General features: G+C 48.6%; 8 protein-coding genes across 8 annotated transcripts; 3 read left to right on the top strand and 5 right to left on the bottom strand.

The window, feature by feature from the left end:
* Window positions 1–32: 32 nt before the first annotated feature.
* Window positions 33–2,536, bottom strand: K444DRAFT_606953 (uncharacterized protein). Its single transcript, XM_024879081.1, has 6 exons — window positions 2,006–2,536; window positions 1,684–1,942; window positions 1,528–1,636; window positions 1,088–1,470; window positions 394–1,030; window positions 33–329 (listed from the first exon to the last, which is right to left on the bottom strand). Exons 1-6 carry the CDS (start codon window positions 2,413–2,415, stop codon window positions 232–234), a joined length of 1,896 nt encoding a protein of 631 aa, XP_024743539.1. The 5' UTR covers window positions 2,416–2,536; the 3' UTR covers window positions 33–231.
* Window positions 2,537–5,254: 2,718 nt separating this feature from the next.
* K444DRAFT_516617 (uncharacterized protein) lies at window positions 5,255–5,704 on the top strand (the record flags this gene model as incomplete). Its single annotated transcript, XM_024873697.1, has 1 exon — window positions 5,255–5,704. A coding segment is annotated over one exon (450 nt), but the record flags the coding sequence as incomplete, so codon positions are not given.
* A 633-nt stretch (window positions 5,705–6,337) lies between these two features.
* Window positions 6,338–8,766, bottom strand: K444DRAFT_606952 (cytochrome P450 monooxygenase-like protein). Its single transcript, XM_024879080.1, has 5 exons — window positions 8,463–8,766; window positions 8,262–8,358; window positions 7,614–8,212; window positions 7,427–7,564; window positions 6,338–7,380 (listed from the first exon to the last, which is right to left on the bottom strand). The coding sequence occupies exons 1-5, from the start codon at window positions 8,584–8,586 to the stop codon at window positions 6,431–6,433; spliced, it is 1,908 nt and encodes a 635-aa protein (XP_024743537.1). The 5' UTR covers window positions 8,587–8,766; the 3' UTR covers window positions 6,338–6,430.
* Window positions 8,346–9,045, bottom strand: K444DRAFT_122988 (uncharacterized protein). The gene is made up of 2 exons (XM_024870401.1): window positions 8,527–9,045; window positions 8,346–8,358 (listed from the first exon to the last, which is right to left on the bottom strand). The coding sequence occupies exon 1, from the start codon at window positions 8,963–8,965 to the stop codon at window positions 8,693–8,695; it is 273 nt and encodes a 90-aa protein (XP_024743536.1). The 5' UTR covers window positions 8,966–9,045; the 3' UTR covers window positions 8,346–8,358; window positions 8,527–8,692.
* A 1-nt stretch (window position 9,046) lies between these two features.
* K444DRAFT_122869 (uncharacterized protein) lies at window positions 9,047–10,781 on the bottom strand. The gene is made up of 3 exons (XM_024870400.1): window positions 10,531–10,781; window positions 9,572–10,459; window positions 9,047–9,503 (listed from the first exon to the last, which is right to left on the bottom strand). The coding sequence occupies exons 1-3, from the start codon at window positions 10,564–10,566 to the stop codon at window positions 9,450–9,452; spliced, it is 978 nt and encodes a 325-aa protein (XP_024743535.1). The 5' UTR covers window positions 10,567–10,781; the 3' UTR covers window positions 9,047–9,449.
* A 5,072-nt stretch (window positions 10,782–15,853) lies between these two features.
* On the top strand, window positions 15,854–17,069 carry K444DRAFT_122785 (uncharacterized protein). The gene is made up of 2 exons (XM_024870399.1): window positions 15,854–15,879; window positions 15,936–17,069. Exon 2 carries the CDS (start codon window positions 16,007–16,009, stop codon window positions 16,847–16,849), a length of 843 nt encoding a protein of 280 aa, XP_024743534.1. The 5' UTR covers window positions 15,854–15,879; window positions 15,936–16,006; the 3' UTR covers window positions 16,850–17,069.
* Window positions 17,070–17,843: 774 nt separating this feature from the next.
* Window positions 17,844–19,875, bottom strand: K444DRAFT_639731 (uncharacterized protein; the record flags this gene model as incomplete). The annotated part of the gene is made up of 5 exons (XM_024884407.1): window positions 17,844–18,613; window positions 18,672–18,908; window positions 18,957–19,424; window positions 19,480–19,681; window positions 19,729–19,875. The coding sequence occupies 5 exons, from the start codon at window positions 19,873–19,875 to the stop codon at window positions 17,844–17,846; spliced, it is 1,824 nt and encodes a 607-aa protein (XP_024743533.1).
* Window positions 19,876–24,485: 4,610 nt separating this feature from the next.
* Window positions 24,486–25,144, top strand: K444DRAFT_122641 (uncharacterized protein). The gene has a single exon (XM_024870398.1). It carries the CDS (start codon window positions 24,643–24,645, stop codon window positions 25,060–25,062), a length of 420 nt encoding a protein of 139 aa, XP_024743532.1. The 5' UTR covers window positions 24,486–24,642; the 3' UTR covers window positions 25,063–25,144.
* The last annotated feature ends 142 nt before the right edge of the window (window positions 25,145–25,286 follow it).

The following is a 25,286-nucleotide window of genomic DNA, read 5'->3' as shown; positions in this document are numbered from 1 at the left end:
TAATAAAATAAATAAATAGAGAACACTTAATGCTTGGAGTATCTCCCGTTACCCACGTTCTATATCCAGAGGCAACCAAACCGATTCCAGTACATTTGGCTCCTCGGAACCGTTCAAAACATCATATCGCCTCTCCTATGTGCAAAGGTGCAACTCTGTTGGTATGTATAATGTTATATTTGTTTACCTTCTACTGTTGAAACTAACTGTTAAGTCTGTTAACATAAAGGTCTAACCAAACCCATGAAGTAGGCATTGAAATATAAATCCGTTGTCGCGGAAGTCGCGGCTTTGAGAGGCGGCCCAACTGTGCCTTGCAAAGAACTCTCCTGGAAAGTAGTTAGTTTGTCATTGCGTAGATCTAATATTTTAAGCAGAGGGACAAGAGCATACGATTATCATCATCTAGTAGCTTCATTCTCATCTCACTCCCCAACTTCGCCAAAGCAGTGCCTTCCACATCCTCACCGCTAACTGTCTGCAAGAAATACACCATCGTCGCTCCCCTCAATAAATGGCCTAATTCGGAGGTGAGGGATTCGACCAAATGCAGGCATCGTTGGAACTGCTCTTCGACTCCCTCGAATGCAGTCAGGTACTTCTCATAAGCATCCATCATCAAAGCCAATGAAATATACGCAATGAACAGCCTCTCTGTCTCGCTGACACTGTGATTCTGACCGAAAATTAGGGTTTGCAGATCGGCAAGGAGGTCGTGTTCAATTTCCCGGGCTCTCTCTAGGCAGAGAAGTGAGAGCTGGCAGCTTATTGCCGCGGGGCAAGTTGATATGCCATCGTAATGGTCGTCTGCAAAGTTGAGATATCTGGAGGCGGTAGAGCGTTTTGGAGATTCACCGCTGTGTGGTCGGTTGTGTCGTTGGGAATTGTGATGGTTAAGGGGTTTGGAAGAAGGCGATGCCGACTTATGTCTCTCGACCGCACTTTCTGCAGTATTTCCAGTAGCGAAGATATGACTTGTCCAAACCAGGGTTAATGCCGCAAACGTAAACGCAGCATTTATGAATTTGTGCTAGAAATCGTAAGCCGAAAGGCGAGGAAGACTAGAAATGCGGGCGGAGCAACTTACATTTGCAAAGACCTCCTGTCCCTGCAAGCTAAGAGTCGACAGAAGCGTTCTTCCTGGTCTGTCCTTGTTCTGCTCCAGTTTCCATCTCAGACTCGCTCTAGCCCACATCTCGAGTCTGCCACACTCAACATAATGTGTGTAAGGAATGGCGTAAGGTCGTGTACGGACAGTCCGAGGAGGAAGTAATCCGATCATATCAATAAAGACTCTGGAGGATATGTAGGGTTGAAATTGTTCCGAGGGTCTGAATTCACGCACGCGAAGTTCAAGGTTGGGGCTTTCGTGTGCTCGAGACACTTTGATGAAGATGGTGACGGTGTCTGCGTACCAAGACGACACCATCGTATCTAGATAGGCGTAGCTTCTCCGACCGAGATGGTCGCCTAAGTTAACCGTAAGCTCGACAGAGATGATTAGTGTTAGGAAGTATATGACCTCACCTGGGAGAAGCAGTTTTTTGTCCAGGAAGTTGACGCGAAAATCAGGTTGTTTCTTGTACCTCATACCTATCGCAATTTTGCTGCAAGATAAACACGCTTGACTGATTCCCTATACCACATGAGTTATGTGTAATCTTTGATCGAATGGTGGCCGACCTTGCTGCGGACGAGAGTGCATCTCGAACAACTTTGACCAGCTAATGCATTGTATCCACTCTCTAATCGACGTGGATTGGTCCTTGGCAGGATTGAGAGTTCCAAGAGTTTAAAGCTCGAGAGCATCCGATCCATCGCATCTTCTTGTCTCGCAAGCTTTTGCATTGCCTGATCTTCGAATAAAACGCGGGTATTTTGGGAATTGGACGTATGTTGAGATACTTCCCTCACTGCAGCTTGCAGTCGCAAAGAACACGACCTAAATAAAAGTCGGGGTTACATTCAGAATACCAGATTTCGCTAGATATTTGGGATTACTCACGTAGAAATGCTGTTTAGTAAGGTACTCAGTGTCGGCTTCAGGTCCTTCAATTCCTCCTGCAACTTAGCAATGTGGCTCGCCCGCCTCGTCCATTGCAATTTCTTCGCTCTCATTATCCCCTTCCCTCCATCTTGTGTCGCGCCCTGCAAAGCATCGTTCAAATCCCCCAACCTCCCCTTCGCCCTCTCCAAAAGCAAAGCTAAATCAGATCGCTGTTGTTCTGGTATCTCAGCCTGGTATTGATCGACCAAGATGTTGACTTGCTGAACAAGCATCCGGAAATCAGATAGATCTTCAAGCACGGTTTGTAGTGCTTTGTCTGCGCTTTTCAGACTCGCGGTTTTCTCCGCTACAGCTGCTACTGCTGTGAGGAGCGTGAGACCGCTCGCGATTATTGAGAGGGGGTCCATGGCGCATGAAACCCAGTTACTCTCGCAGGGTCATCATAGGGATAGCATATTGTGCTTGCAATATTGAGATGGAATTCGACGTAACTAGAATGTAACGGATGATAACAGGGGAAAGTTTGAGTTTGTACATCTGAGCCTTACCGTCCATGGAGGCTGCTGAAAAGCCCGGAGGTTCTGGCTGTTGCCTGCAGAGGTGGCGTGCGTGCAGAGTGGCTGATGGATGAATTGGATTTTGTTTTAGCACCTGTACTCGGTGACAGTATTTGGCATCAAGGGAGTGTAGGCAATGCGATTGTCACACGTATTGACGTCCATTCACTGAGATCTTTCATTTGTCAGTGTCATTCATTTGGATGTCTCATTTGTACTAGCAACGTACATAAATTTGGAGCCCAAACCAGAGTGGGAGTGTTGGAATACGGTGTGCTGCTTTGACCGCCTTGGCACTCTCTTAATGTGAGTTACGGGACTCTATCACATGACGATTTAAACATCTGTCTCCTTTATTGCCTACCTACTACTTGTAGATGCATATAAGCATCAGTAGTTATAGTCTTTTGGCCCAGCTAGCAGCACAGTAGCAAGCTTAATCTACATTGTACGTTATAGTTTCCTCTTATATAATATTTGTAATAAATTATATAATTATACTAGTTAAATATAATATTTGAATATAATAATAGCCTTAATTATTATTTTATATAATTATTATTAAAAGAATATAAGCAAGCTTACTTTATTTACTATAGCAAATCTTTTAATTTAAATTCTAACTGTGACGGCGGGATCGAGGCAATGGCCAGGGCTCAAAGATCCAAGAATCTCATGTATTGAAAATACTAAGCTAAGGAGAAGAAGGAGAGAGAGAGAGAGAAGGAAAGGGGATAAAAGGAGGGAAATACTAGCTAAAACCACTGAAACGCCGGCTAGCTAGGTGAAACCAGTCATGTGACAGCCACCCCCCTTTGGCCCCAGCCAGCGCCGTCACACTAACTTCGAGATAAAATAATTCCTTTGATACTTTATTATAAGGCCTTTTAAGACTTATTATTATAATCAGTTTTTTATTTTGTTTAATTTACTTAATTTTTCGAGATTATAATAAATAAGTTTATTAAGAGTTATATAATTTAAGCAAAGATCTAACTTGTAAAATGAAACCCTTCAGAAAACCGAAGTCTAAGTTATGCGGTATTCTGTTTAGCATCGATTGATATATATGCAAAACGAAACCCCTCACAAAATAGAGGTCAAAACCTCAAGTTTCTGAGGTGTTTTGTTTGGTATCAATTGGCTTATTATAAGCAAACCGCATCGATCCAGATCAACAATGCTTCATTCTCGAGCTGAAGCTGATTTAAAGCGTGCCACAGATTCTCTTTGACTTTAAAGTCCTTGCTGTTAATCATGATTGAGTGAACCGGGTCTGATGCATCGCCCCATGTATAGGACAACGCCCTGTATGAAGGAGCTCAGAGACTCTGATGTGGAGTAACTCGCAAGTAATCGTGTAGCCGATGTCGTGGGACGAATCCTCTCGGCTTAGGAGCTTGAGCAAACGTATTTCAGGTTCAGAGGCGCTCAGATGGTGGTACTGAAATGGCTCTGCGCGGAGGAATACATCGCCCTGGATTGGCGAATCTCCAGCTTCCGCCGACGGTGGTAGCTCTCAGGACTCGTGGCATCGCTCAATACTGTCAACCAAGAAATAGGACCATGACAGCAAGACTTCGAAAAAGATGGGCTACAGCCTTATATGTGCCCTATTAGGTGACAGGTTTGATCATCTGTGTTCTATGTGAGGCTGTGTTGCATCCTACTTGCCTTGGCCAGGAATATGCGGGCGGTTCGGCGTCCTTCACGTGGTCGACTCAACTTTCCGAGCTCTATCAGAGCTGGGTTCTCTGAACTATTCCTGATTCCTGATGAAGTTCAACATTACCAGTGGTCAGCTAATCGGTCAAATGGTAGGACCCTACCAAAATAGATATTCACAGCGGAAAGCAACGATTAGTGAGAGCTGACTCTATACTTAGTGTCCTCCGAACACTTAAAAAAATACCGGACAACCACTGAATTCGTGAAGAAACAGACTTCCCGAAATTACTAAAACGCTTTCGTATATATAGTTACAGTATACTAAAAGGTTCTGAATATCGGGAAGGGGTCAAATTTTTGAAGTGTTAGTGTCATCGCCTAATTCTCGTCTTACCCCCTCAAAAAGGGGCCATTCAGCGCAAGTGAGCCTTGGTCTGCCTCGTAATCGGTTTTTCATTGAAAACATAGTACTGAGGAGGAGAAATATAGAGAAGAATGCCTCGTGCTCATTTTCATGTTTTTCCACCTTGTTCGTATTTCTCAAAGGCCAGAGTATACTTCGTACATGCCCCCGTAGTGAGAGGGGTGTCAGGTGTCTGAGCTTATCTATCTAAGGATCCCCACTTCAAGGAATGCTTCGGGATGCTTTCTAAAACATCACTGGTCTTTGCAAGCATCTACTCAACTACCGCTGAAGACCCAATTCTATTGCTGTATGCTGATGCTGAACGTGCTCACCTCCCGTCACCTTTGGTTAAACCCCAATCTTGAAAGCCACTCTCACAACTTCTTCATGCCCTCAAATGGCGCCCCAATGAAGTACCGTTTCCCCAAATCGATTCCGGCGGCAGTTGCCAGTTACTTGCTGAAGACTTACACGACTTAGAAGGAACAATGCAACCTCCTTCTGTTGGTTTCCCATCCCCCACCCAGACGGCTTGCCTAGACAGCATTACAATTGCCTTCACCAAGAAACCATTGAATTACACTCCAGCCCCACGGGCACTTGGTTTTCAGATGAGTCTTTATTCACAGTTTAAACCGGGATCTCTTCAAGACCCGGACTGCAGGAGATATGTGCTGGGCTCGGGATCTTCTGAAGGTTGACATACCCAATGCCCGAATCTTGACATTCGGCTGCGGCGCTCAGGTGGTTCACTTCTGGAATCAACCTTCACAAACTCGCATCGCATTCTTGGGAACTCCTCATGCTGGCTCTCCACTCGCAGCCTGGTTGGAGACGGGCAGAATATTTCTGGAATATGATGGCCTGGCTTCAAACAAAGAGCTGGCGAGGAACTTAGATATCAACTCGGAGATTCCCGTCAGCCTTGGAAGAGATTTCCCAACATTCTTGGCAAGCCGCTTTCGAGACGGCGAGGAGATCAAGATCATGTGCTTCTTCGAAGGAATGGAAATTAAGGGAGCACGAAAGGCGAGTGATATGCGATCCACATGGTCTCAGTGCTAAAATTGAAATGCATTCAGATCGTAACGGAGGAGTCCGCTTGCCTTTCTGGGAAGCCGCATCCATCGCTCTATGCGGATCACTCTGAAATGTGCAAGTACGAGGACAGCGACGGCGAGAATTACAAAAAGGTAATGGGTGTGTTGGGAGTGTGGGTAAGGGAATGTGCATCTCCAAAAGACAAGAACGAAAAGGAAGCTGCACGTAAGGTACTTCTTCTATTATTCAGCATAGGAATCCCGTCCCCGGAGTTGATATGGTGACACGGTAATAGAGCACAATCAACAATGTATCAGCAAACCTTTCTGGAACAAATTATGGACTGGGCGTTGCACAGGTAAATGGACCGGTCAACATATCGGGCTGGGTGAGACCCCAAATTTGACTTCAATGTGCAGTTCGCTGACATGGAAGACACAGACACATAATATTGACAGCAAATGCAAAGAGTAACATGCCACGAGAAGGGTGGGTGCACGTTTTATTGCAATAATAAGGCTGGACGCAAAAACAGGTAATACAAGCAAGTGGCTTCTGGTCTTGTGGAGGCTGAAACCACATATGTATAACATGGCATATCGCGTCTCTGTTTTCACTGAGTGACTTCACCAATCGTTGTTCGTTGCGGAGGAACCGCTGCCGAGGAAATTATATCCAATTCTCATCTGCAGACTTTGTTATTCATGTGCCGTAGAAGTACACATCTCACGTCTCCCCCACGCGCCCACGTCACAAATCCCCAAACCTCTCCTTCCCCCTCTGCACAAACCTCAACGGCACTCTATCGCCCGGCAACATCTGCACGGTAATTATCTGCTCGCTCCTCCGAATAATCATCTCCGCCTTCTCCACCGCCTTCGCATACACCTTCCTCTTCTCCTCCCTCCCCATCCCTTCAACCTCCTCATCACTCGCCCACTCACTTACATCCAGCTCCACACTATATCTATGAAATAGCGCAGAAAGAACCGCCGTTCCCTCAACCTGCGCGAATCTCTTCCCTGGACATGCTCTTGCACCTTCAGAAAAAGGGATGTAACTCCCTTTCACAGGTTTAACAAGACTCGTCGAGCCAGAAGTCTCGAATGAAGCCTTTTCCAATCCATCAGCACCAGTGACTTCCTTTCCGACGCCCTCCTCCTTTTTGTCTATGATTGTGGTGGAGCTCTGGGTGGATTGGGAAGACAACCACCGCTCAGGCAAAAACTCATTCGGTTTCTCAGGCCAGTACCGTGGATTCCTGTGCGTGCCCACGATATTCAAATGAACGAACGTCCGATCCGGCACCATGAACTGTCGGCCATCTATCGTCACTACTTGATCGCCCTTCGTCCCCTTCGGCACATTCAGAATCGCGGGGATGAGGCGCAACTCCTCGTGGATCACGGCTCCAGGCATGGTGTTAAAGAGGCGGGGCATGTCGTCGTAGTAGCTCCATTCTGAGATGGGCTTGGAGCCGACGATGCTGTCGATGTCGGCTTGTAAGTGGCGTTGTTTTGAGAGGTGGATGGCGAGGAAGACGATGCTGTAGTGGATGCTGTTTGCTGTTGTCTCGTGCCCCGCAAAAAGGAAGATGAAGGCGTTTCCGAGAATTTCCTTTTTGGTAAGTGTTGTACTTGGTGCATCACCAGTCTTGGAATCGGTGGCGGAGGATTCATAGTTGGCCTTTATCATTGGTCCTGGATTTTATTAGTATGGTGAAAAGGGAAATTGGTGAACCCGTACCCATCAGATCCATTGTCCCTTCCTCAGATTCTCCAAGATCGATTTGTTGCTTCTTGAGGTCGAAAAGCTCTTCAAAGTACATTTTACATTCGTTGAATGCCTTGTATGTTGTTTGGTGGACCTTGAGTGGAGACGATTCTATGTAACGCTATCAGCACTTTACCCCAAGACTTTGCTCTGAACATACTCAACACCGACGGGCTGAACAGCACAAACCACAAAAGGTGCTTCAACAATGAGATCAAGGCATCTTTAAACGACAAGGTATGTTCGCCCGTCAGCTTAAATTTGCTGAAAGCCTGCAACCCCTTCTGGTCCAAAATCTCCTCCGTCTGATTTGGCCAGACCTGCGGGACCCCAAAGCCCGCCGCACAGATAACATGCAGACTCAGAGTCGCCGCGTCTTCAGGCGTATTCACAACCCTCAATTCCGCCGTCGTGTTCGTTCCCTGCGTGGCCCACAGACCGATCATGCCCTCCGTCTGCCTCAGCGACTCCTCAAACACAAGCCGATTACTCTTCTCCGAGAAGCTCGGCCCTACAATCTTCCTGTGTCGGCGCCACTCCTGCCCTTCTTGTGTGAGTATGGATTTCCCGAATATGTCAACGAGGTCGTACCCCTCGGTCGGTTTCGTGAACTCGGTGCGGCGCGCGGTGATCTGCGTTGCGAGCTCGGCGTTCGAGGTCTTCATGTAAAGCTTCAGCGGGTTGACGAGCAGAAATGTATCCCCCAATTTCTCCTCTAATTTTCGCAGTACCCGCCATGAGCCTTGGAGGTGGATGATCCTGTTCTCGTGAGCTTGTTTCATGGAGGGGTGGCATTGGGATGACGTACTGGAGCCATGACCACTCTCTGGCATAGGGTATCCTGCTGAGTGGTATCCCGATAATTTCTCCTAGACCAATCCAGACGAATCCCGTCGGAGGGAAGACTGCGTTGAGTCAGTATGGTGCGCGGCTCCCCAAGCTTCTCCCAAGCGCAACGCGCAATGCGCAGGCACAGAACACAGGATACACTCCAAAGAGGGCAACTTACGCCCAATAACATACGGCAGGCCTGACTTCTTCGCGCGCTCCAGATTGAGCAGGAAATTCCGCACCACCTTCAGCGTCAAGTACGCTGTTACCCCCAAGATCGCAAGAGCCAGAACGCCAACCATCGTCGCAATCCAAGATCTCAATCCCTATCCCCGCTATTCCAACTCTGCGATGTGAAAGCTGTATATAAAGAAATCGGTCTCCAAAAATTATTAGGAAAAATCTGTCTTATATTAAATTTATGAAGAGAAGAGAGGAGAGGAGAGGAAAAGGAAAGAACATAGCGACTCCACGATGTTGGTCAGCCCCACCAGGGGAAGCTTGGCTGGAATGTCTCGGGCGAGGCTGACAATAGGCGTTACAGATTGGCGCACATCCGCTAACAAAGTCGAAGCGCGGCTTGCTATTGGCGGGACAGCGCTGTGAAGGCTTCTGAGGCGTGATTCGGAACGCGGAGGAGCCGAGTGAAGTCAGACAACGGAGAACAGAGCGGCAGAACATCAGACTGGTGGCGTTTTGGTGAGTTGTCGGAATCTGGTATGACTCCAAACGTGAATTGAATGGTGGCCGATGCGGTGGAAAGTTCGGACGAAAATTAACCTTAGGAATTTGGGAGGCTGAAATATTTGTGGGAAAAAAAAAGTCGTGACGTCAATGAAGCCTGACGTTTCACTTGTACTTCGTACGTTTTACAAGTATCTGGCCTCAACTCAGAACAACAAATAATCCGTACCCTTCAAATCGAGTTGAGATTGGTACTTCATAGCAGCCGTTAAACCCCATTTGTGAATTCTCTCTTCCAACTCAAATCAATCCCAGACTCCGTAAGAAATCACGACAAATCGTAAATATCCCAGGTCAGCCCTACTTTCAAACCTACAACTCATCCTGCCTCTCAATCCCCTTGTTCCTCTCAAACTCAATGGCAGCTAGCCTAGCCTTATGCCGACAATGCTCGTCCACCACCGTCTCCTCAACCACAACATCACTCCTCACGCCCACATCCTGCCAATTCCACCCCGTAGCCACATGCACCAACCTCAGCGTCTGGAGAAACATGCCCCACCAGCCCTTCCCAAACTCGTCTTCACAAAGCTCAACCCTCACCTCCATCGGACGCGCCCATCCCATGGTGGATTCCTGTTCCCCAACCACCACTCCCCTCCCATACTTCTGCACAGAATAAGCAATCATTTCAGCATGCAGCATCGTCCGATTGTTCGTCAACACATAAACCGGTTTCCTGCCCCCAAAAATCGTGCACCCAATTGCCCTCATCTCCTCAACCTTCACCGTCTCCGTGAAGTTCTGCGTCTTACCGTCGCGATCGACTGACTTTGTTAAGGGACGTTGCTCATCGAATATATAGGAAAGTATAAAAGCGGCAGTATCGGCGAAGAGCCCAAAGCAGTTCCGCAAATCGAGGATCAAGACGTCAGCTTCTGCCACGCTGTTCATTTTCGCCCTCGCAGCGTCGCGGACACCGCGCTCTTCGAGCCCGAAGAGCTGGGCGATGGGCAGTGTGGCGATAGTCTTGCCTGGTAACGCAGCGGTGTCGAACGAGACATTGCCAAACCCATACCCGGTTGCCTCAAAATACTCATCTTTATCGGGGGAAAAATCCTCCTCGGCCCCCTCTTCTTCGTTATCACGAAACAGATCTGGCTCGCCGAAATTGATGTAAACACCATCGGCACCCTCGCTGCTGGTATTTCTGATATCGGCGGTTAAACGCATGTGGAATGCATTGCTGTCTACGAAGGTATCGTAGTTGCCGTCTCTGAGATTGCGTTCCAGGATGGCGATCTTCGCTTTCCCTTCTTCGGCGTTGATGTGTTGTTCCCGCAACACCTTCACGATGTTCTGGATGAGCTTCGTCCTGAGTTCCGGCGTCAAGGGCTGCAAGCCTTTCTCGTACCGTTCTCTCTTCGGGTCGTCCAGCGGAATCATCTTCAGCGGCGTCGGAACCGGGAACAAGTCAAGCTTCGTGATCGGCTGTCCCGGTTTCGAATCATCAATAGCCATGCTAGCCTGGAAGTACCGGAAGGCAGGGTGTGTGAACTCACTCTTGTCCTGCAGCAGGACAGTAATTGCCGTATCATCGTCTGGGCTGGACTCGAGATCCACGAGCTCGAAGCCGCCGGTCCAGTTCGCCATTCGGGCAAGTTGGGTAGGAGAGAGGATCCCTTTGGCCAAGCTCATGTCGTCTTCCTGGGTGGCGTTGTGCTCGGGGAAGCTGGTGCTGTAGAAATCGAGGATGGTGGCTTCGTCACCGGTGTTGAAGGCGGAGAGCCAGGAGGAGAATTTGGTGGAGATGGAGTTGTTGGAGGGGAGGGAGATAGCGGCTTGTTTGGTAATAGAGCGGGCTTGGGTTCCTGAGAGGAGGCCCAGGACCGCGAGTGCTGACCTGGTTATGTCCTTCATCGTGAGGTCGGAGCCTTGCTCAAAGGGTAAGTGTGTGATATGTTGTCGATGCTTGTAACTATCCAAAGATGAACTTCATCTAGGTCGATGATAGACTGATAGTAATTAATGATTGTGGAAAGGGAGATGCTAAAATATGACGAGGGGAGGAGGAGGAGGAGGTGCTGCCTAGCAGGCAGTCAGCGACTGCGCCACCGGTACTATCCCCCCTTGAATACTCGCAGTGGGCTTTTTAGTAATGCCACCCTGAAACTTCATTTATAACCCCCAACTAGGAAACATCAGGTGCTTTCCAGAAACGCTATTGGCTATACACCCTTGAATGGCCAGTGCTTGGGTGGTGTTATTATTTAGGGGCTCAGTAGTAATAAACTATGGTTAAATTCCAATGCACCAGATGGGGACAGCCCAATGAGAAGCCTAGAACTTCCACAATAAGGCCTTCTTTTCAGCACACTTCAAAACCAACATCTTATTAGGTCCGCAATTAGGAAGCTCCTAGACATACATGAGGTGATACTCTGCGACCCCAACTTTGAGCCTGCAGTCCAAAGCATGCTTTTCGAGTCGGCATACGATGACGACCGATTCCAGTCTTGAAGCAATATCCCACCGCATCACTCAAATAGGGGAATGCACTTGTTCAGATCTCTCAGCCTCATCGGCTTTCCGCCCGTGATAATGGTTCGAGGGTGTCCACTTGGAGACTCAGAGGTCTGGAGCCCATCACGACGCCGAGAGGACCCCAACGTCATTGTCAATCACACTCGTCGGTGAAGTCACTTATCCTGCCAGGGCCTGGATCATAGAAGACTGTTCCTTCATGACGGGCGCTGGCATGTTGATCGAGGGGGTTGAAAGAATTTCTGCCCTTCCTTTTGGCGCCAAACTAGTGGGGTTTCAGCGGCTGGCTACCTCGGTTGCAGCGCCACATCCACTCTCAAAATTCCCGCCCAGAAACGCATGTTCCATTACTTCTCCTCCACGAACTTTCAGGGGGGGAAATGTATATGATTCAATTCGCATGTCGACCATTATATTTCTGAAATCTCATTTTGTCAAAAGCGTTGTACGTGGAACTTTGCTTACTTCAAGAATGCGAGCACGACTATGATCGTGGCTTCCTTGTGAATATCTGAATGGTCGTCTTCTTCGTTGGTTAATGAGAGTTCACGCCCTTTTTTGAAAGTCACGCTGTCTCTCAATTCTTTTCCTTTTAAATTCTGCTTCCTGTTCTCGTCTTCCTATGGAAAGTCAATTTTCACGTTGAGAGTGTGGTTGGACGATGTTGCCAAAAGAGCAATACAATTTCCAAATTCCCTCTGTACCATAACCGATATACCATATCACTCGACTTACACCGCTGGCTGATTCCTCTACGAAGTTGAACCACTGTCTATTGCAGTTAGTCTCATCTTAATAGGATGAAATTCAGGCAGCCGCACGTGACTGTGTGTGATGTTCAAAAAAGGGGTTCGCTTAAGAAGAGCAGCCTAGCGGGCTGCCACTACTTTTAGTTCAGCTCCAAGCCATAGTTCGGATTGCCACGTTGCGATCCAGTCATGACCGAATTGACATCTGGCAATAAGAGATCCTGCGCGTCGTGCTGATCATAGTGTCTCAAAAGCCAAATCTGTGCTCTGTACGTTTCGCTCTGCAATCAACAGCAACTGTCATCTTCTTTCCAAGACAAACTTAACACTATTGTCTCGTCTAGTCAAAAATCACTTCACAACTTCGTTAGTGAGAAGTACTCGCAAACGACAAACCCTAGTGGATAGAGAGCCAAACCTGGATTTCGTCAGCCCAACATGGGCCCCAACATCGAACAGCTAACCGACGAGCGCGATACCTACGAAGCACAACGCGACTACTACCGCGACCACTGCTCCAACTTGCAAACCCAGCTCACCGCTTGTCAAAAACAATTAGAGTCCAAATTCCAGACCGCGCAATGCAACATCGACCCCTCCATCTTCAACGGCGAGAGTCTTGTGCGCTTGCGGGAATGGAGGGAATGTCTGGACTTTGCGATTGGGGAGGTGGAGGAGCAGCAAAACGGGAAGGTAGTTGACGGTGAGAGGGAGAGTAAAGGAGATGAGGACGGGAACGAGGGAACGGAGGAAGAGGGGAAGAAAGGAGAGGGAAAGAGAAGTAGAAAGGCGTTTGAGACGGAACTGCCGTTTAGCCCGAGTAATCTGGCGGGGTTTTGACGAGGAATCACCAGTTGACGTAAGGGCGGACTCAATACCCGGAGGCGCGACCGAAGAGTGTTTAGGTCTTGTAGCACAGAAAGTTCTTTGGCCATAGTTCTCCCCAATCGGTCTGAGTACAAGCTGGTGCTCAGTGAGTTTGAGTGCGAGTCCCTTGGGCTTTACGAGAAGATTTCTAGCAGTGCAGTAGAATTCAATTATTGACTTAAATTGTGTTCTACCAGTCTGAAGTGTAAATGAGGACGTTTAAGGTGGAGTCGTCCATGGGTAGCTTCATGGGGAAAAAAACAAACTATAACTTGCAGCCGATGAAGCAACATCTTAGCCCTGCCAAATCAGCCGAGTATGGCAAGTCGGAGTAAAATGAGGTATAAACACAATACCCCCATCCATGGTGATGCACTCCTTGCATATGGGGGATCGCTCGTCCCGGATGGCACTAAAATTACAATGCTCGCCTAATTTTGACCAGCTTGGTTCGTAATATATCACATCCTTTAAGTTATATTCCGGATGTCATAGATATGTAGTTGCATGAGTATATGAGAAGGAAAGATTTCCTTTCTCCTGAACTTTTCAACTCCGACACTTCATCCAAATATCGCTCAGACAGAGCATCTGGAAATCGTCGACAGTCTAGCAATAAACAACCCACCCAACAATAAGAAAGCTGCGAACATCCATCAATGAGCAACCAAGAAAATGAAAATCGTTCCACGAAGTGACTTCCAAACGGGAACTATCCGGGCAAGAACTCTTTGTTTCCTTCACACCGCGGAAAGATTTCTATCCTACTCTCGCGCTAAACAAGAAAAGCGGCACTGAACTTCAAATGTCGTAAGTCGCAGTTGGACATTTATCTGAACTAGGGAGTTTCAGATTTTCTATACTTCGTAATCTCGAAGATAGCAGAAGAGGGATACTTTGAATATCCTATAACTTGATGGGGCATTTACATGGAAAGTGTCAAAAATAACACAGCTTCAGTTGCAGCTTTTATTGTCTACTGTAAGCCACTAAAGAATGTAGGGAAATTTGGACTTATTAGAGCGAGTCAATTCAATCAGCTCGAAGTATTTGATACCAGTCACAAATGTGCTCGTTGATGGATACTTCGGTCCTCACTGGAGGCATCTGTCCCGTCAGAGTAAATCATGATTCTCAAAGAAAGCGGCACGGTGTTTATGATCAGCACCCCACTCGCGCATTTGTCGGTTGCAGTCGTCAAGCTGTGACTTGACTGCTCGTCCAGCTTGTTTGGGACCTGCTCTCAACACGACAGCACAAATCAGAGTGCTCGTGCCCAGCCACATGTAAGAGGAAATGGCAAAGAGCAGATCCACGCCGCCACACGGCGAAAAGACGGATCTTCTCCCAAAGCACAACACATCTTGGCAACCGAAACCAAAAGTTATATTCGAGCCGAGGAGGCTTACGCAATGGGAGCTCGTAAAACGTAAAGCTACCCCAGGCTGCCCCCTGTCCGCAAGTTACCAGAAACACACCGTGGACAGCTTGAAACCCTGCTCAAAATGTTCCAAAAACACCCTTGCCATATAAATGGAATCTTCCACATGAGGTAACATCGGTGATGAGTAATCGAACGCTTTGGCGTGTCATTATCCAGGAGGACCAGGATGGCCCTCGGTAGATGGATAACGACCCCAAGCCCCCAAAATTGGACGCCACAGCGTTGCAATGGGGAATGTGGACGGTCAAAATCCAGGCGGAAGCGCCGAGCAGAGAAGAGAAACTGTGCCGCATTGTCAGGAACTGGGCGGCTGACCAAATGGGGTGTGCTCGAGCCTGCACTCTGAAGACGTTTAAAAGCAGCAGCTGAACATCCGAAGAAGGAATTCAAGCATGGGAAATTTCCGGCGGAGATTTCCCACTTGGCGGGGGGCATGCAGCCCTTTTCTTGGAAAGCTTTCCCTTAATCATCCCTTTCTGTTAAGTTTCAAGTACTTTCAGGTACAGGAACAATAGTTTTGGCCTTTCTTTGCTTGCAGTCCGAGGGACCCGGCAAACTATGTAGCACTTGCAGTAGCGACTGGTACGAAGACCGCATTCGGGTTGCCTGGTTGTCACGCGTAATGATGGGAATGGGAATTACACTCTTTGCCGCCTCAACAAAGATCTCCATCCCTGAGGAACCTTGCATATTGCAATCAATAACGCAATAATCTCCATTCGATAAGATAGTGATTGGAGATTTAGTTGGTCAAGTGAGCGTCCGAAACGAGCCCTGCATATTTGATGACCTAGCCATACGATGTAATCCCACCGTCACACCGCCCCAGGGGGTCTGTCGAATTTTGTCGATCAAATGTTGGCGGCGCCCTTCTACCCCGGCGGGGTACAGGATGTCAGGATCAAGCCCAGCAGTTGGCAGTTGATTCCACGGCCCGACTGCCGAAAATTGCGGCCCCTGTTAGGGCACTGCAGGGCATGGAAGACATGTTACACAAGCTACTGCAGAAGTGGCCTGATTCCCAGTCGTTTCAGCAGCCCGTGGCCATTGACCTCCACCTCGACTCCGACTCTTCGGGTTCGAGTTTGTCACAGCCAGCAAGGCATCCGCTCCTGATCTGCAGTCCATCCATTCTTCCTGAACCATGGCAGTGAGGACCCCCACACGAACCACGCACGCTCTTTGATCTGATCCGATTCTGACATTGCTTTGTATAGGCCTCGTTCAGCACCCTCGAGCCCAGCATAAGAGCCATTATATATCTTAAGCTGCTTAACGTCTGCCCGTTATGGATCTCACCAGTCTGGGTAAGCAAGCTCTGCCTATTTATCAGGTCAGCTTCAATGACAGACGACTTTCCAAGTGCGACTGCGACTCCAGACGGCAATGCCCTGCCCTTGAAAAGCCTCAGTGTCCAGAAACGGCCTTATCTGGATGCAAGACTTCCTTGATTCAGTTCCGATTTTGCCCCCGCGTCCCAATTCAATCACCACACTGACCCAAAGCGAGCAGACCATAACCTATTTCCACCAGGAACGCCCCATCCCGCTCCTGAAATGGCAAGGGCTGTTCCTCGTGTGCCGTGAAATCTCCCTCGAGGCGCGGGCAGTGTTGTACGGCAGCAACAAGTTCCTGCTCGAGTCGTCAGACTCGATCAAGGAGATCCAGGACTGGTTGGTTGAGATCGGGTCTGCCAATCGGGGATGTCTCCGCACCTTGTCCATTGATCTCTGCCGTCCCATTGATACACAAGGCCATCACTCAACTCTGGATTACAGGTTCTACCAGATCAATATGCCGTGTGACTCCGACCAAACACCCGAAGAACTTCGTGAAGAGCTGACAAGGATGGAGAAGCTCATCAAGGCAGATGTCATCTCCGTTCTCCAACCGCTCTCCGGAGCTGGCAATAAGAATCTCAACGATTTGACGCTGTATATTCCAGGCGACGATCAAGGACGGCAGATGCTGTATCGGTATGACAATGACTTTTATTTCCGTGGTGACCTACTTGAGGATGATGATATGAGAAAGGCGATTTTGGATATTGGACCGCTGGAATTGCTTTCTATTGGCAGGACGGAGAGCCAAGAATTGGCCGTGGGGGTGGCGAGGGCGATGGGTGTCAAAACGTTGAGAGTGAGATGGGTGAGGGCTCATTTTGAGAGGGAAGAGGCAGAGCCGAGATGGAACTCTGGGGGATGGGTTCAGGATGAGGATATGCTTGGTGCGAAGATAGAATTGGGTGCTGAGTTGAACGCTTTGACTTTGTCTTAGGGAAGATAGTATCTGAAGCTTGGATCTTGCAATCACGACTAGACTCTCAGCATCATGAAGGCTGGCTGGAACCACGTGAATTAACGCTTGACGCACAACACGAGGTTATCTACAGAAATACATGAGAAGAAAACAAATGCAGAACACACCGAAAATACGAGTATAGATAATATTTAAGTGTGTGACCCGCCTCGTATATACTTCCAAGATCCTTCAGCTTCTCCTCCCCGGCTGACAGTCAACACAATCCTCATAATCCCATAACTCATCACAATCTTTTCTCAACCTACCTCACACATCCTCGCCATCCCAAACCCCAGATATCCAACATCCACATTACCACACAGAATCAGACGTAGAAAGCCCACCGAGGTCGCCAAACACCGCGCCTGCCTCCTTCCTTTTTCCCACCCAACCCATTTATAGGCCATTGCAGTAAGATGAATGAATTGAAGAAAAAACGCACACATGATTCGTGCCCACTCGATAATCATATCTCGTTCCACATCAACGTAAAACATAATTGGATGACCGCCGTGATCGATCTCACTGACAAAAATAACAAGAGGGGCTCGCTCAGTCGCAGGCAGCACGCTAAATGATTACGAGGGACGATTGAAAGGAAGTACGGAGGTAAATAAGAGAAATTCTTTCCTTTTAAACAGACAGAGACAGTTGCCGTTGAAGATTGTGCAAGATGGCTCGCAGATGTGAAGACGCGCGCTGAAGAACTCGAAGGTCAATGACCGCAATGCTGGTATCCTCGCAGAGTAGATGCGGAAAAGATTGATATCTCCCCACCAAGCTGAACGCTGCAGCGATGCCGCCGAATGCATTGAAAATAGATGTTTGGTGCGATGTTGAAGGAGGATATTTGCACAGTGGTCGTGGTGAATAGGGGTACAGGCTAAAAATATTCTTCCGACTTGCATTCGCTAAAACAAACGGCGCCAAACGACGACGACCTCGACTCAAAGCCACCAGCAGGAGTTTGTCAGCTTGGGTGAATGTGCTGCTGCTGCTGCTGGTCTTTCAGGTCCGTTTCATGGTGTCCGAAATTGCCGCCATCTTGCAAGAAGTCCTGGAAGCTGTGGTGCTGTGCTATGTGGTGCGGATGTCCTATGCTCCCAGTCCGGAGCTGACTACCAAGCGCAGGTGACGAGTCGTACGCTCTGCCAACTGGCAATCCATCAAAAGGGTGCTGCACACTGATCGGCGGAGGAGGAAGCATGGTCTGTTGCGGATTGGGGAGAGGCAGCGGGTTGTACGGACTACTCGAAGGGGGGAGAGAGGTCTGCGGAGACGTCACGTAATAGTTGTTGGACGAAGCGTTGCTGGCCATGTTGGGTGGCCAGAACATTTGAGGAGTGTGGAAGTTGGATTGGGAGACGAACTGGCCATGGCCACGCGCTGTGTCTTGCAGATTCGGACTTCGCGGTTGCTGGAAGTTGACTCCCAAGCCGCCACGTGAAAAGAAAGACGACGGATCGTTGAAGTGGTCGTCCATTGACCTGACTGGGAGGATACTGCGCATCCCAAGACCACTCGAATCAGGCTCTGACTGAAGATGTCGGTTGTGACTACCCGTGAGGGGCGAAACCATGCTGTCTGGTGTCGGCAAGTTGCTCGAAGAGTGGAGAGGCATCTCATGCTCGTCATCCTCGGGCTTGAAAGATGGTTGTTCGTCGCCTCCATCATCGGACCCGTCACCATCGCAACCGCCAGACCTTTCTCCATACATGACAGGAATCACGGTGGTCCCGTCTATCGAATGTCAGCTTCAGATTTCGGAATTCCAATTGAATCGAGAGATGAAGCTCACCGATTTCGCCATTTTTATACCGCTCTTCCGCCTTAGCAATTTTGAAGATCTCCTTCAGAAATGGCCTCTTTTGAGCATTTTCAGGATGATCTTTGTCATTGAACCAGTTGGATATTGCTTCCATTGTCACCTCCTCCAACTTTTTCACATCGAGCTCGAGTTTCTGGACCGTGGGGTGTTGCTTCTCGGAGGGCTCTATAATCATTCGGAGAATGTGGACCAAGAGACGAATTCGTTCTGGGCAAAATTAGCGTGCTATTCTCGCCTGTGGAAGCCATCCCCTACCTGGCTTCAAGAGATGATCGGGTTCCCTGTGTCGAACCCTGACATTGTCGTCGCCTGCAGTTGGCGGCCACCAGGGTGGAGCCTTATCATCCCCTTTCGTGTAGGGGTGGTGGGTTTGTTTCTTGGGTTCCACCAACTTCACAAACGCCTTCCCCATAACTTTGCAGGACGACTGCTGCATGTCCTTGAATCGACAAGCGTAAAATTTCTCAACTTCGGCGGAGTCTCCGATCATCAGTTGCTGAGTCTTCTGAACTGGAACTGGCATTGGCGTGTCATCGTTTGAGTTTTCCCTCCAGGCAGGGTAACGAGCTCTCTTTTTGCCTCTCGACCCCGAAGAAACCTCTTCATCAGAATCATCGGACCTGGTTTTTCGATAACGAGTCCGACCTTCTGACGATCCACTACCTTTCCGTCCTTGATCACTTTCTATATCGATCTCATTGAACATACTCTCCGGGCCATATCCTGGAAGCCGTCGAGTTAGTTGTGTTCCTAACGTAAAGAATGAGACATGAGGTACCAGAACTAGAATATGCGTCCTCTGTTGCCCTCCGAACGGCACGGCGAAAATGTGAGTAGAACTCTCCTGTGAAGAACCTTTGACGGTAAGGTGCCAAAGAAGGCGATGAAAAAGTCCTCTCTTCTCCATTCTCAAGGATAACGACAAGGCCGAACTCCTTGACAGGAATGCGACAACACTCTCTCAAAGCCGTTTCGATAGTCTTGAATCAGTTAGCACCGAGATCTTAAAGTTGATGGATGAACAGACCAAATGTGTTGGATGGACAGATGAGGTTGGGTTAGCAAATCGATTTTCTTGCTGGGAAGTGTCAAGATAAGGTGGTCTCTCATTCCGTATCCAGCCGCTCTCCCTTGGAAAGGAGAGTTCTCCTTGTGGGGTTGGACGTTGCACCATCTTGAAGAAATGGGAAAGGGTTGGACTGTGGAGGTACCTCTAAGTGGTGGAAGGGCGGTGTGGTGTACAAGTCGAGTTGTCGTATTGAGATCATATATAAAGAGGAATGAGTTTTATGAATTGGGAAGGCGCGGTAGTTGGTAGTTGTAAGAGGTCCCGACCGTGTGGAGCGGATGCAGCGGGGCCTGGGCGATAGATAGGCGGGAGGAGGTGTTAGTTGGGCTGATCCATACAAGCATCCTAGCAGTGCAGGATCTCGGGGACAGTGGCTGAGATACCCTGGCGCAAAAGAGGGAAGAAGCTCGAGACAGAGACGAGAAGAGAGTCGGCCAACGAACTGGGATGCAAGGTGTTGCTTTCGGAGATAGCAAGCTGAACGCAGCTGAGGGGCTCGTGGAGGATGTCTTGTAATAAGGCCGTTGAGGTCGTACAGACAAGGCCAGGAGATCAACTTATAGTGGAGAGTTATCGATTGAGGCTTGGGAGGCATGAGACCAGAGGATGCCGACCGAAAGTCCAACTATTCTTCCCGAGACGGCGCCCGTGTGGACCGATTGGACCGGATGCCTGCTCTGAGCACGGGTGTGAGAAACGAGGATATGGGACTCAGAAAAGGTTGAGCTCGAAAAGCGGGTGGTGCCGGTGCGCAGCCTTTTGGCTTGGGCTGGGGTTGTGGAATGCTTTTTGACTTGAATGTTTTGTGTTTGATTGCCTTACCCCTCCAAAATCACACGCTCCCGAGCAGGGACGGGTGTAAGACATCCGCCGCTATTACAACTGTACGGAAGCCGGCAGTAGTCGATGATGCTTCGCAGCGTCTTGTGAGATAGGATGTGGTTTATAGGGCCCGTTTGGGGGCGCGCGGGCAAATCTGGATCAACCAAACGAGGCGAGACTTGGCTGGCTGGCTGGGGGCACTCGCGTGAGACCTCTGTCGTAGACCAGGACTGAACTGCTGGTCCGTGGCAGAGAGTGAGGACGATGTTCGAGGGGGAAGAGATCGATGGGGGTTTCGGCGGCGTGTGCCTGATCATAAGGTACCGATGACGCTCAGATCAATCTTTCGATAGAATGGGGGGAAAGTGACAGATCTTGCCATGTTCAGATGAACGTCGCAGCAGCGTGCAGGTCACAGCGAGACCGAGAATGTACGAAATTATATATACAGCCGGAGCAGGCCCGCCTTGAAAGGCACATCCATAACGCAAATCACCAGTGTGGCAGAAGGCTGCAGCGGAGAGCAAGGTAGGTAAGGTCGCAGTAAGGCTTGGAAAACAGACAAGGGGGAGGGGCGGACGCCGGGGGCAGGCGCAGGTCAGGGTCAGGCTTAGGCGGGGGAGGCGATGTGTTCGACTGGGCCTTGGAAGAATCTCTGGCCGCTGCTGTTGTGCGCTGCTGCTGTACGGAGTAGCCTGTGACGCGAAATGCGAACAGAGTGCATGAAGATAGCCCGCTCGCAGTGCGTTCTGGGCATGTCGTGCCACAATTGGAGCACCGCCTGCCGCTGTGATACAACGCACTCAACTGCTGTTTGAAGCAGCGAGCAACAATTTACCAAGGCTGCACCTACCAGCAGCCTGGGTCTGCTTGATGCTTGAGGACCTGCGGCCCACCAATCGAGCTTAGCGGACAGGAGCCCAATCCACATTGCCAGTGGAGGATGGACATGGACGGCAGCACGGGCAACGCAAGGAAGCGATGGGCGTTTCCATCTGTCTATCAAGCACTGCCAACCCTGGGTTCCTGAACCTGGACCAGACCCCGCAGAGATTGAGTGATGTTGCATTCATGGCCGGTTGCACTCGGCGAGGGGGCTGCCGGCGTCCAACGTCTCCACATCCGTCGTATTTTACTTTTTTTCAGCAGTTCTGGGCTCTCGTCAATTTTGGTTTGTGGTGCGCCAGGGGTGTGCCGTGTCGAGAAGGAGGGGTTGAAGATCCAGGGTCGATAGGTTGACGTCGATATTACCCTTGGATCGTATCAGATACTGTTTGGGCGTCGTGATTCGAGGACCGAAAACAGACTGTACCAGCCCGGTACAACGGGAACTACTGTACTTTCTGGGTGAGAGCAGGACTGACGTGGGGAAATCGTGGGGGTTTGATCGATGCCTCGAATTCGCGGCCATGATACTTACATCCGTCCTCTGACCGACCGGATGGCGCGTTCCAATGGGACAGTGTCGGTAGCAGAGGGAATTCGCTGCTGACCTGATACTTTTGTATTCTGGGCGGAACCGGCGGCAGATGGACGCAATTTTGCATGACGCCAGGCGCAATGCAGCGAGTGCATACCAAAAGGTTCCAGTGCAGGGAGCTCCGCAGTGCCGGCTTGGGTGGGAAGTGGGCTGCGAGCAGTGAGTAGTGAGCGTGAGCAGTGACTGAGGGGGTGAGCTGGGCAACCTCCAGGAGGGAGCGGCATTGCCCAGGTGTGGTGTTGCTGCTGGTCCATACAGTACGACCCTCTCGGAGTGGCGAGTGCTGTACTAGACCCCGCCCCTGGCTGAGCACGTTTAAGGCTTCCCGTCGAACACTAGAAGCCCCTTGACATGCTCGCTTTGCCATGGTATCCAAGTAGTGTTTGATTTTCTTTGAAAGTGACCAAAGTAGATGCCAAGCAAGAGTGCTAGCACAACGGGAAGGGCAGCGAGGGGTGCCCTGCCGTCGATGCCGATCACTGTCTCTCAGTCACTACATGATACGAGAGAACCGGTCCCCTGCTGGAGCCGCATTCGCTCAGCACTGTTCGCTGTTTCCCAATATCTAACACAAAGATGATTCCTGACAGGTGTATGCTGGCGGCACAGCGCTGCTCTCCATGGATGTGGCGCTTGTTGGTCCCAAATGCCGGATCCGATTCCCCTATTCTAAGTTCGAGGAGAACCCGGTTGGGCTTTCTTAGCGAGGTCTGAGTGGACATTGAACTGCTTTAATCCTCTTATTATAATTCCATTTTGCCGAGATATTGTCAGCTACCCAAATGACAAGTGTTTAAGTTGAGGATAGCTTCATGTACAAATTTGATGCGGCTTCTTTCCGTCTTTCTTCGAAGGGGTTTGCCTCTTATCTGCCCTTATCCATTCATCGGTGGGCGTACAGCTGCGGGTCGCACAACATGGATAAAAGGTATCTCGGGGCCATCAAGATCTTCCCCGGGCCAATGAAGCAACAGGACAAGGCCACCAAAGATGCAGTTCGTCGTCGAGACTTGTCCCGTTTTGTTCCTTAGTACAGTCCGTGATGAGGAGTCACTTCTCACAAATTGACAACGGGCAATAGATCTCGCGGATCTACCCGTTGCCAAGACACGATGTCCTACCTCAGAGACAAGTACTGGCCTAAACCACAGACCAGAACATAATTCCTAGAGTGCTCCGGTATTCAAAAGATAGTGGTGCTGCGTTGCGGCTCTTGGTGCGTCTTAACTTGGCTACTTCCAACCCCACAAACTGTTCGAGCCGATGCAGTGTCGGCAGTGAGAAAAGCAACGAAAGGCAGGGGCTTCAGGAGGACCAGCCCCGTCTCGTCTTGCTACACAAGGTAGTCAAGTCTTCCCCAAAGTAGTGCGCTGCATGATGAGGCTTGCTGTCAGCATCAGAACTCGTATATCCGTGTCTCTCCTTTGCGCTCCCGACTTGAAATTTGAGACTGCTACGAAAGTTTACCTACTTGATTCATGTTTGCGCCCGGGATGAGGACTTCGTGTGGCAGGAGTAGCGAGCGTAGTTGTGCCCAATAGATGCGTTTGGCCGCGCAATTCCCAGTTTCCTATTATCTAATTTAGTAATACTGGACCACCGGGTATACCGGATATTAATTTAGTCCTTAATTAAGCTTAATAATTCTTCTATTATAACTTAGTAACTTTAGTATTTCTTAGAAAAGTAATAAATATAAAACTAAAGATTTAATAATTTAAAAAGGGGGGGTTTTTTTATAAAAAAAACCTATAATTATAAAATAAGAATATTATATCTTATAAAAGTCTTACTAATTACAAGCTAATAAAATAATAAAAGTATTTTTTTTATATACTTAAATTAAGACTTTATAATAATTATTTTTAAAAATAAGATTTTACTTCTTAAAAATTGTAAAGAATAAATTTTATTTAGCTCTATTATAACATTTTGTATTAAGAGGCTTATATAAATGCTTAAGTAAGCAGACTATATTAAAACGTTCGAGTTCGCGGCTTTCTAGAATATTTTGAACCTATAAATTATATTAATAAACTAGTTGAGCCAAATGTGTAATCCCTCGAGTTTAACTAAACCATTTCAGACAAATGCCCTAGCAAGACAGAGGCTACAGTGGGTGGCCACATGTCTGTCCGATTGGGCTGTTTTACACCAAAACGCCTATATTGCCCTGGGCAGTTTTGGCCGGACAGCATTCTTATATTTACCTTAGATTCTTGGATTTAAGCCAGATTTACTAAATACACACTTCTACTTACTTAGAATTTTGCATTTTATCCCTTTTCAGGCTATAAAATCAAATAATACTGAGCACTTTTATAACTTCGCGGATTTACTATGTAAATAAGCGAGAAAATCGAGAAAATCAAAAAGTGAAAATTAATAAGTTATATTATACATAGAGATAAACCTCAAAGAGACCTATATTTGAGTATATGTAATAAGAAGTAATTATTGATCGTGGGTTAAAAGTATTATTATTTTAATTTAAGAAGGCGCTAGATTTTTGAAAAATTAAAGGAGGCGTTTTGGCCGTTTTTGGTGTGATTTTCGCGAGTCGGACAGACATGTGGCCACTCACTGTATCCCGGATGTCGCTGATAAATCTTCTGCTGTCTTTGCATACGCCAGTTCAAGGCGTGGTGTCTCAGTCCTTGGGATTTTACCCTTTTCAGCTTCGTAGAAGCAAGCCATTTGCCCATCATTTTCTCAAGCCTCAAGCAGTATTGAAAAAAAAATCTACCTGGGACCAGTATCGTGTGACATCTCAAGCCACCAGTCGTGCCATCCTTCAAGGCTTGACTCTCAATCTTGGGGACGGTTCGTGGGGTGGTGGGGTACATGAGCCATGTGGCAGATGGTCTGGAGCTGTCCTTTTCGTTGGCAAAAGAACATGGATCAGCAACTGCCTTAAATTATCTTCTCATGTGGCCCTGGGCTGTGATGACGTATCTCCGGATGAAGAAGCTGGCCCTTCGGGTCAATGATGCAGGGGAGCTGGATGCCTGCAAAAGATTTTGCTTCTCGCGGCTCTTGATGCAGATCTGGAGCGATTCGTTCAAAGTGAGCGTTGTCACAGTAACTCAGGAGGACGGCGAAGCGGTTCCTTCTCAGCCCTAGCGCAGTACGCCAGACGCAGTTTTCCTTCGCAATGCGAACCCTTACTCAATATTTCGCGAACACCCCCTCACAAGATCCAAAGATCTCCTCA

The sequence above is a fragment of the Hyaloscypha bicolor genome (genome assembly GCF_002865645.1).
Source record: "Hyaloscypha bicolor E unplaced genomic scaffold K444scaffold_13, whole genome shotgun sequence".
Classification (NCBI taxonomy): Eukaryota; Fungi; Ascomycota; class Leotiomycetes; order Helotiales; family Hyaloscyphaceae; genus Hyaloscypha; species Hyaloscypha bicolor.
The sequence above is the reverse complement of the archived record's forward strand: the minus strand, read 5'-3'. Positions and strand labels throughout refer to the sequence as shown.

Bases quoted from the DNA above. Each gene is read 5' to 3' on its own strand.
- K444DRAFT_606953 (XM_024879081.1), bottom strand. From the start codon at position 2,415: ATGGACCCCCTCTCAATAATCGCGAGCGGTCTCACGCTCCTCACAGCA. The intron at 1,637-1,683 runs GTCGGCCACCAT...CATGTGGTATAG, and splicing joins GCACTCTCGTCCGCAGCAAG to GGAATCAGTCAAGCGTGTTT. The intron at 1,471-1,527 runs GTGAGGTCATAT...CGGTTAACTTAG, and splicing joins CAAAAAACTGCTTCTCCCAG to GCGACCATCTCGGTCGGAGA.
- K444DRAFT_606952 (XM_024879080.1), bottom strand. From the start codon at position 8,586: ATGGTTGGCGTTCTGGCTCTTGCGATCTTGGGGGTAACAGCGTACTTG. The intron at 7,565-7,613 runs GTATGTTCAGAG...AGCGTTACATAG, and splicing joins GTTCAGCCCGTCGGTGTTGA to AATCGTCTCCACTCAAGGTC. The intron at 7,381-7,426 runs GTACGGGTTCAC...AATAAAATCCAG, and splicing joins AGGGACAATGGATCTGATGG to GACCAATGATAAAGGCCAAC.
- K444DRAFT_122988 (XM_024870401.1), bottom strand. From the start codon at position 8,965: ATGTTCTGCCGCTCTGTTCTCCGTTGTCTGACTTCACTCGGCTCCTCC.
- K444DRAFT_122869 (XM_024870400.1), bottom strand. From the start codon at position 10,566: ATGATACGGCAATTACTGTCCTGCTGCAGGACAAGA. The intron at 10,460-10,530 runs GTGAGTTCACAC...AAACCGGGACAG, and splicing joins TGTCCTGCTGCAGGACAAGA to CCGATCACGAAGCTTGACTT. The intron at 9,504-9,571 runs GTGAGGGTTGAG...CCAGACGCTGAG, and splicing joins GATGGGCGCGTCCGATGGAG to GTTGGTGCATGTGGCTACGG.
- K444DRAFT_122785 (XM_024870399.1), top strand. From the start codon at position 16,007: ATGCAAGACTTCCTTGATTCAGTTCCGATTTTGCCCCCGCGTCCCAAT.
- K444DRAFT_122641 (XM_024870398.1), top strand. From the start codon at position 24,643: ATGTGGCCACTCACTGTATCCCGGATGTCGCTGATAAATCTTCTGCTG.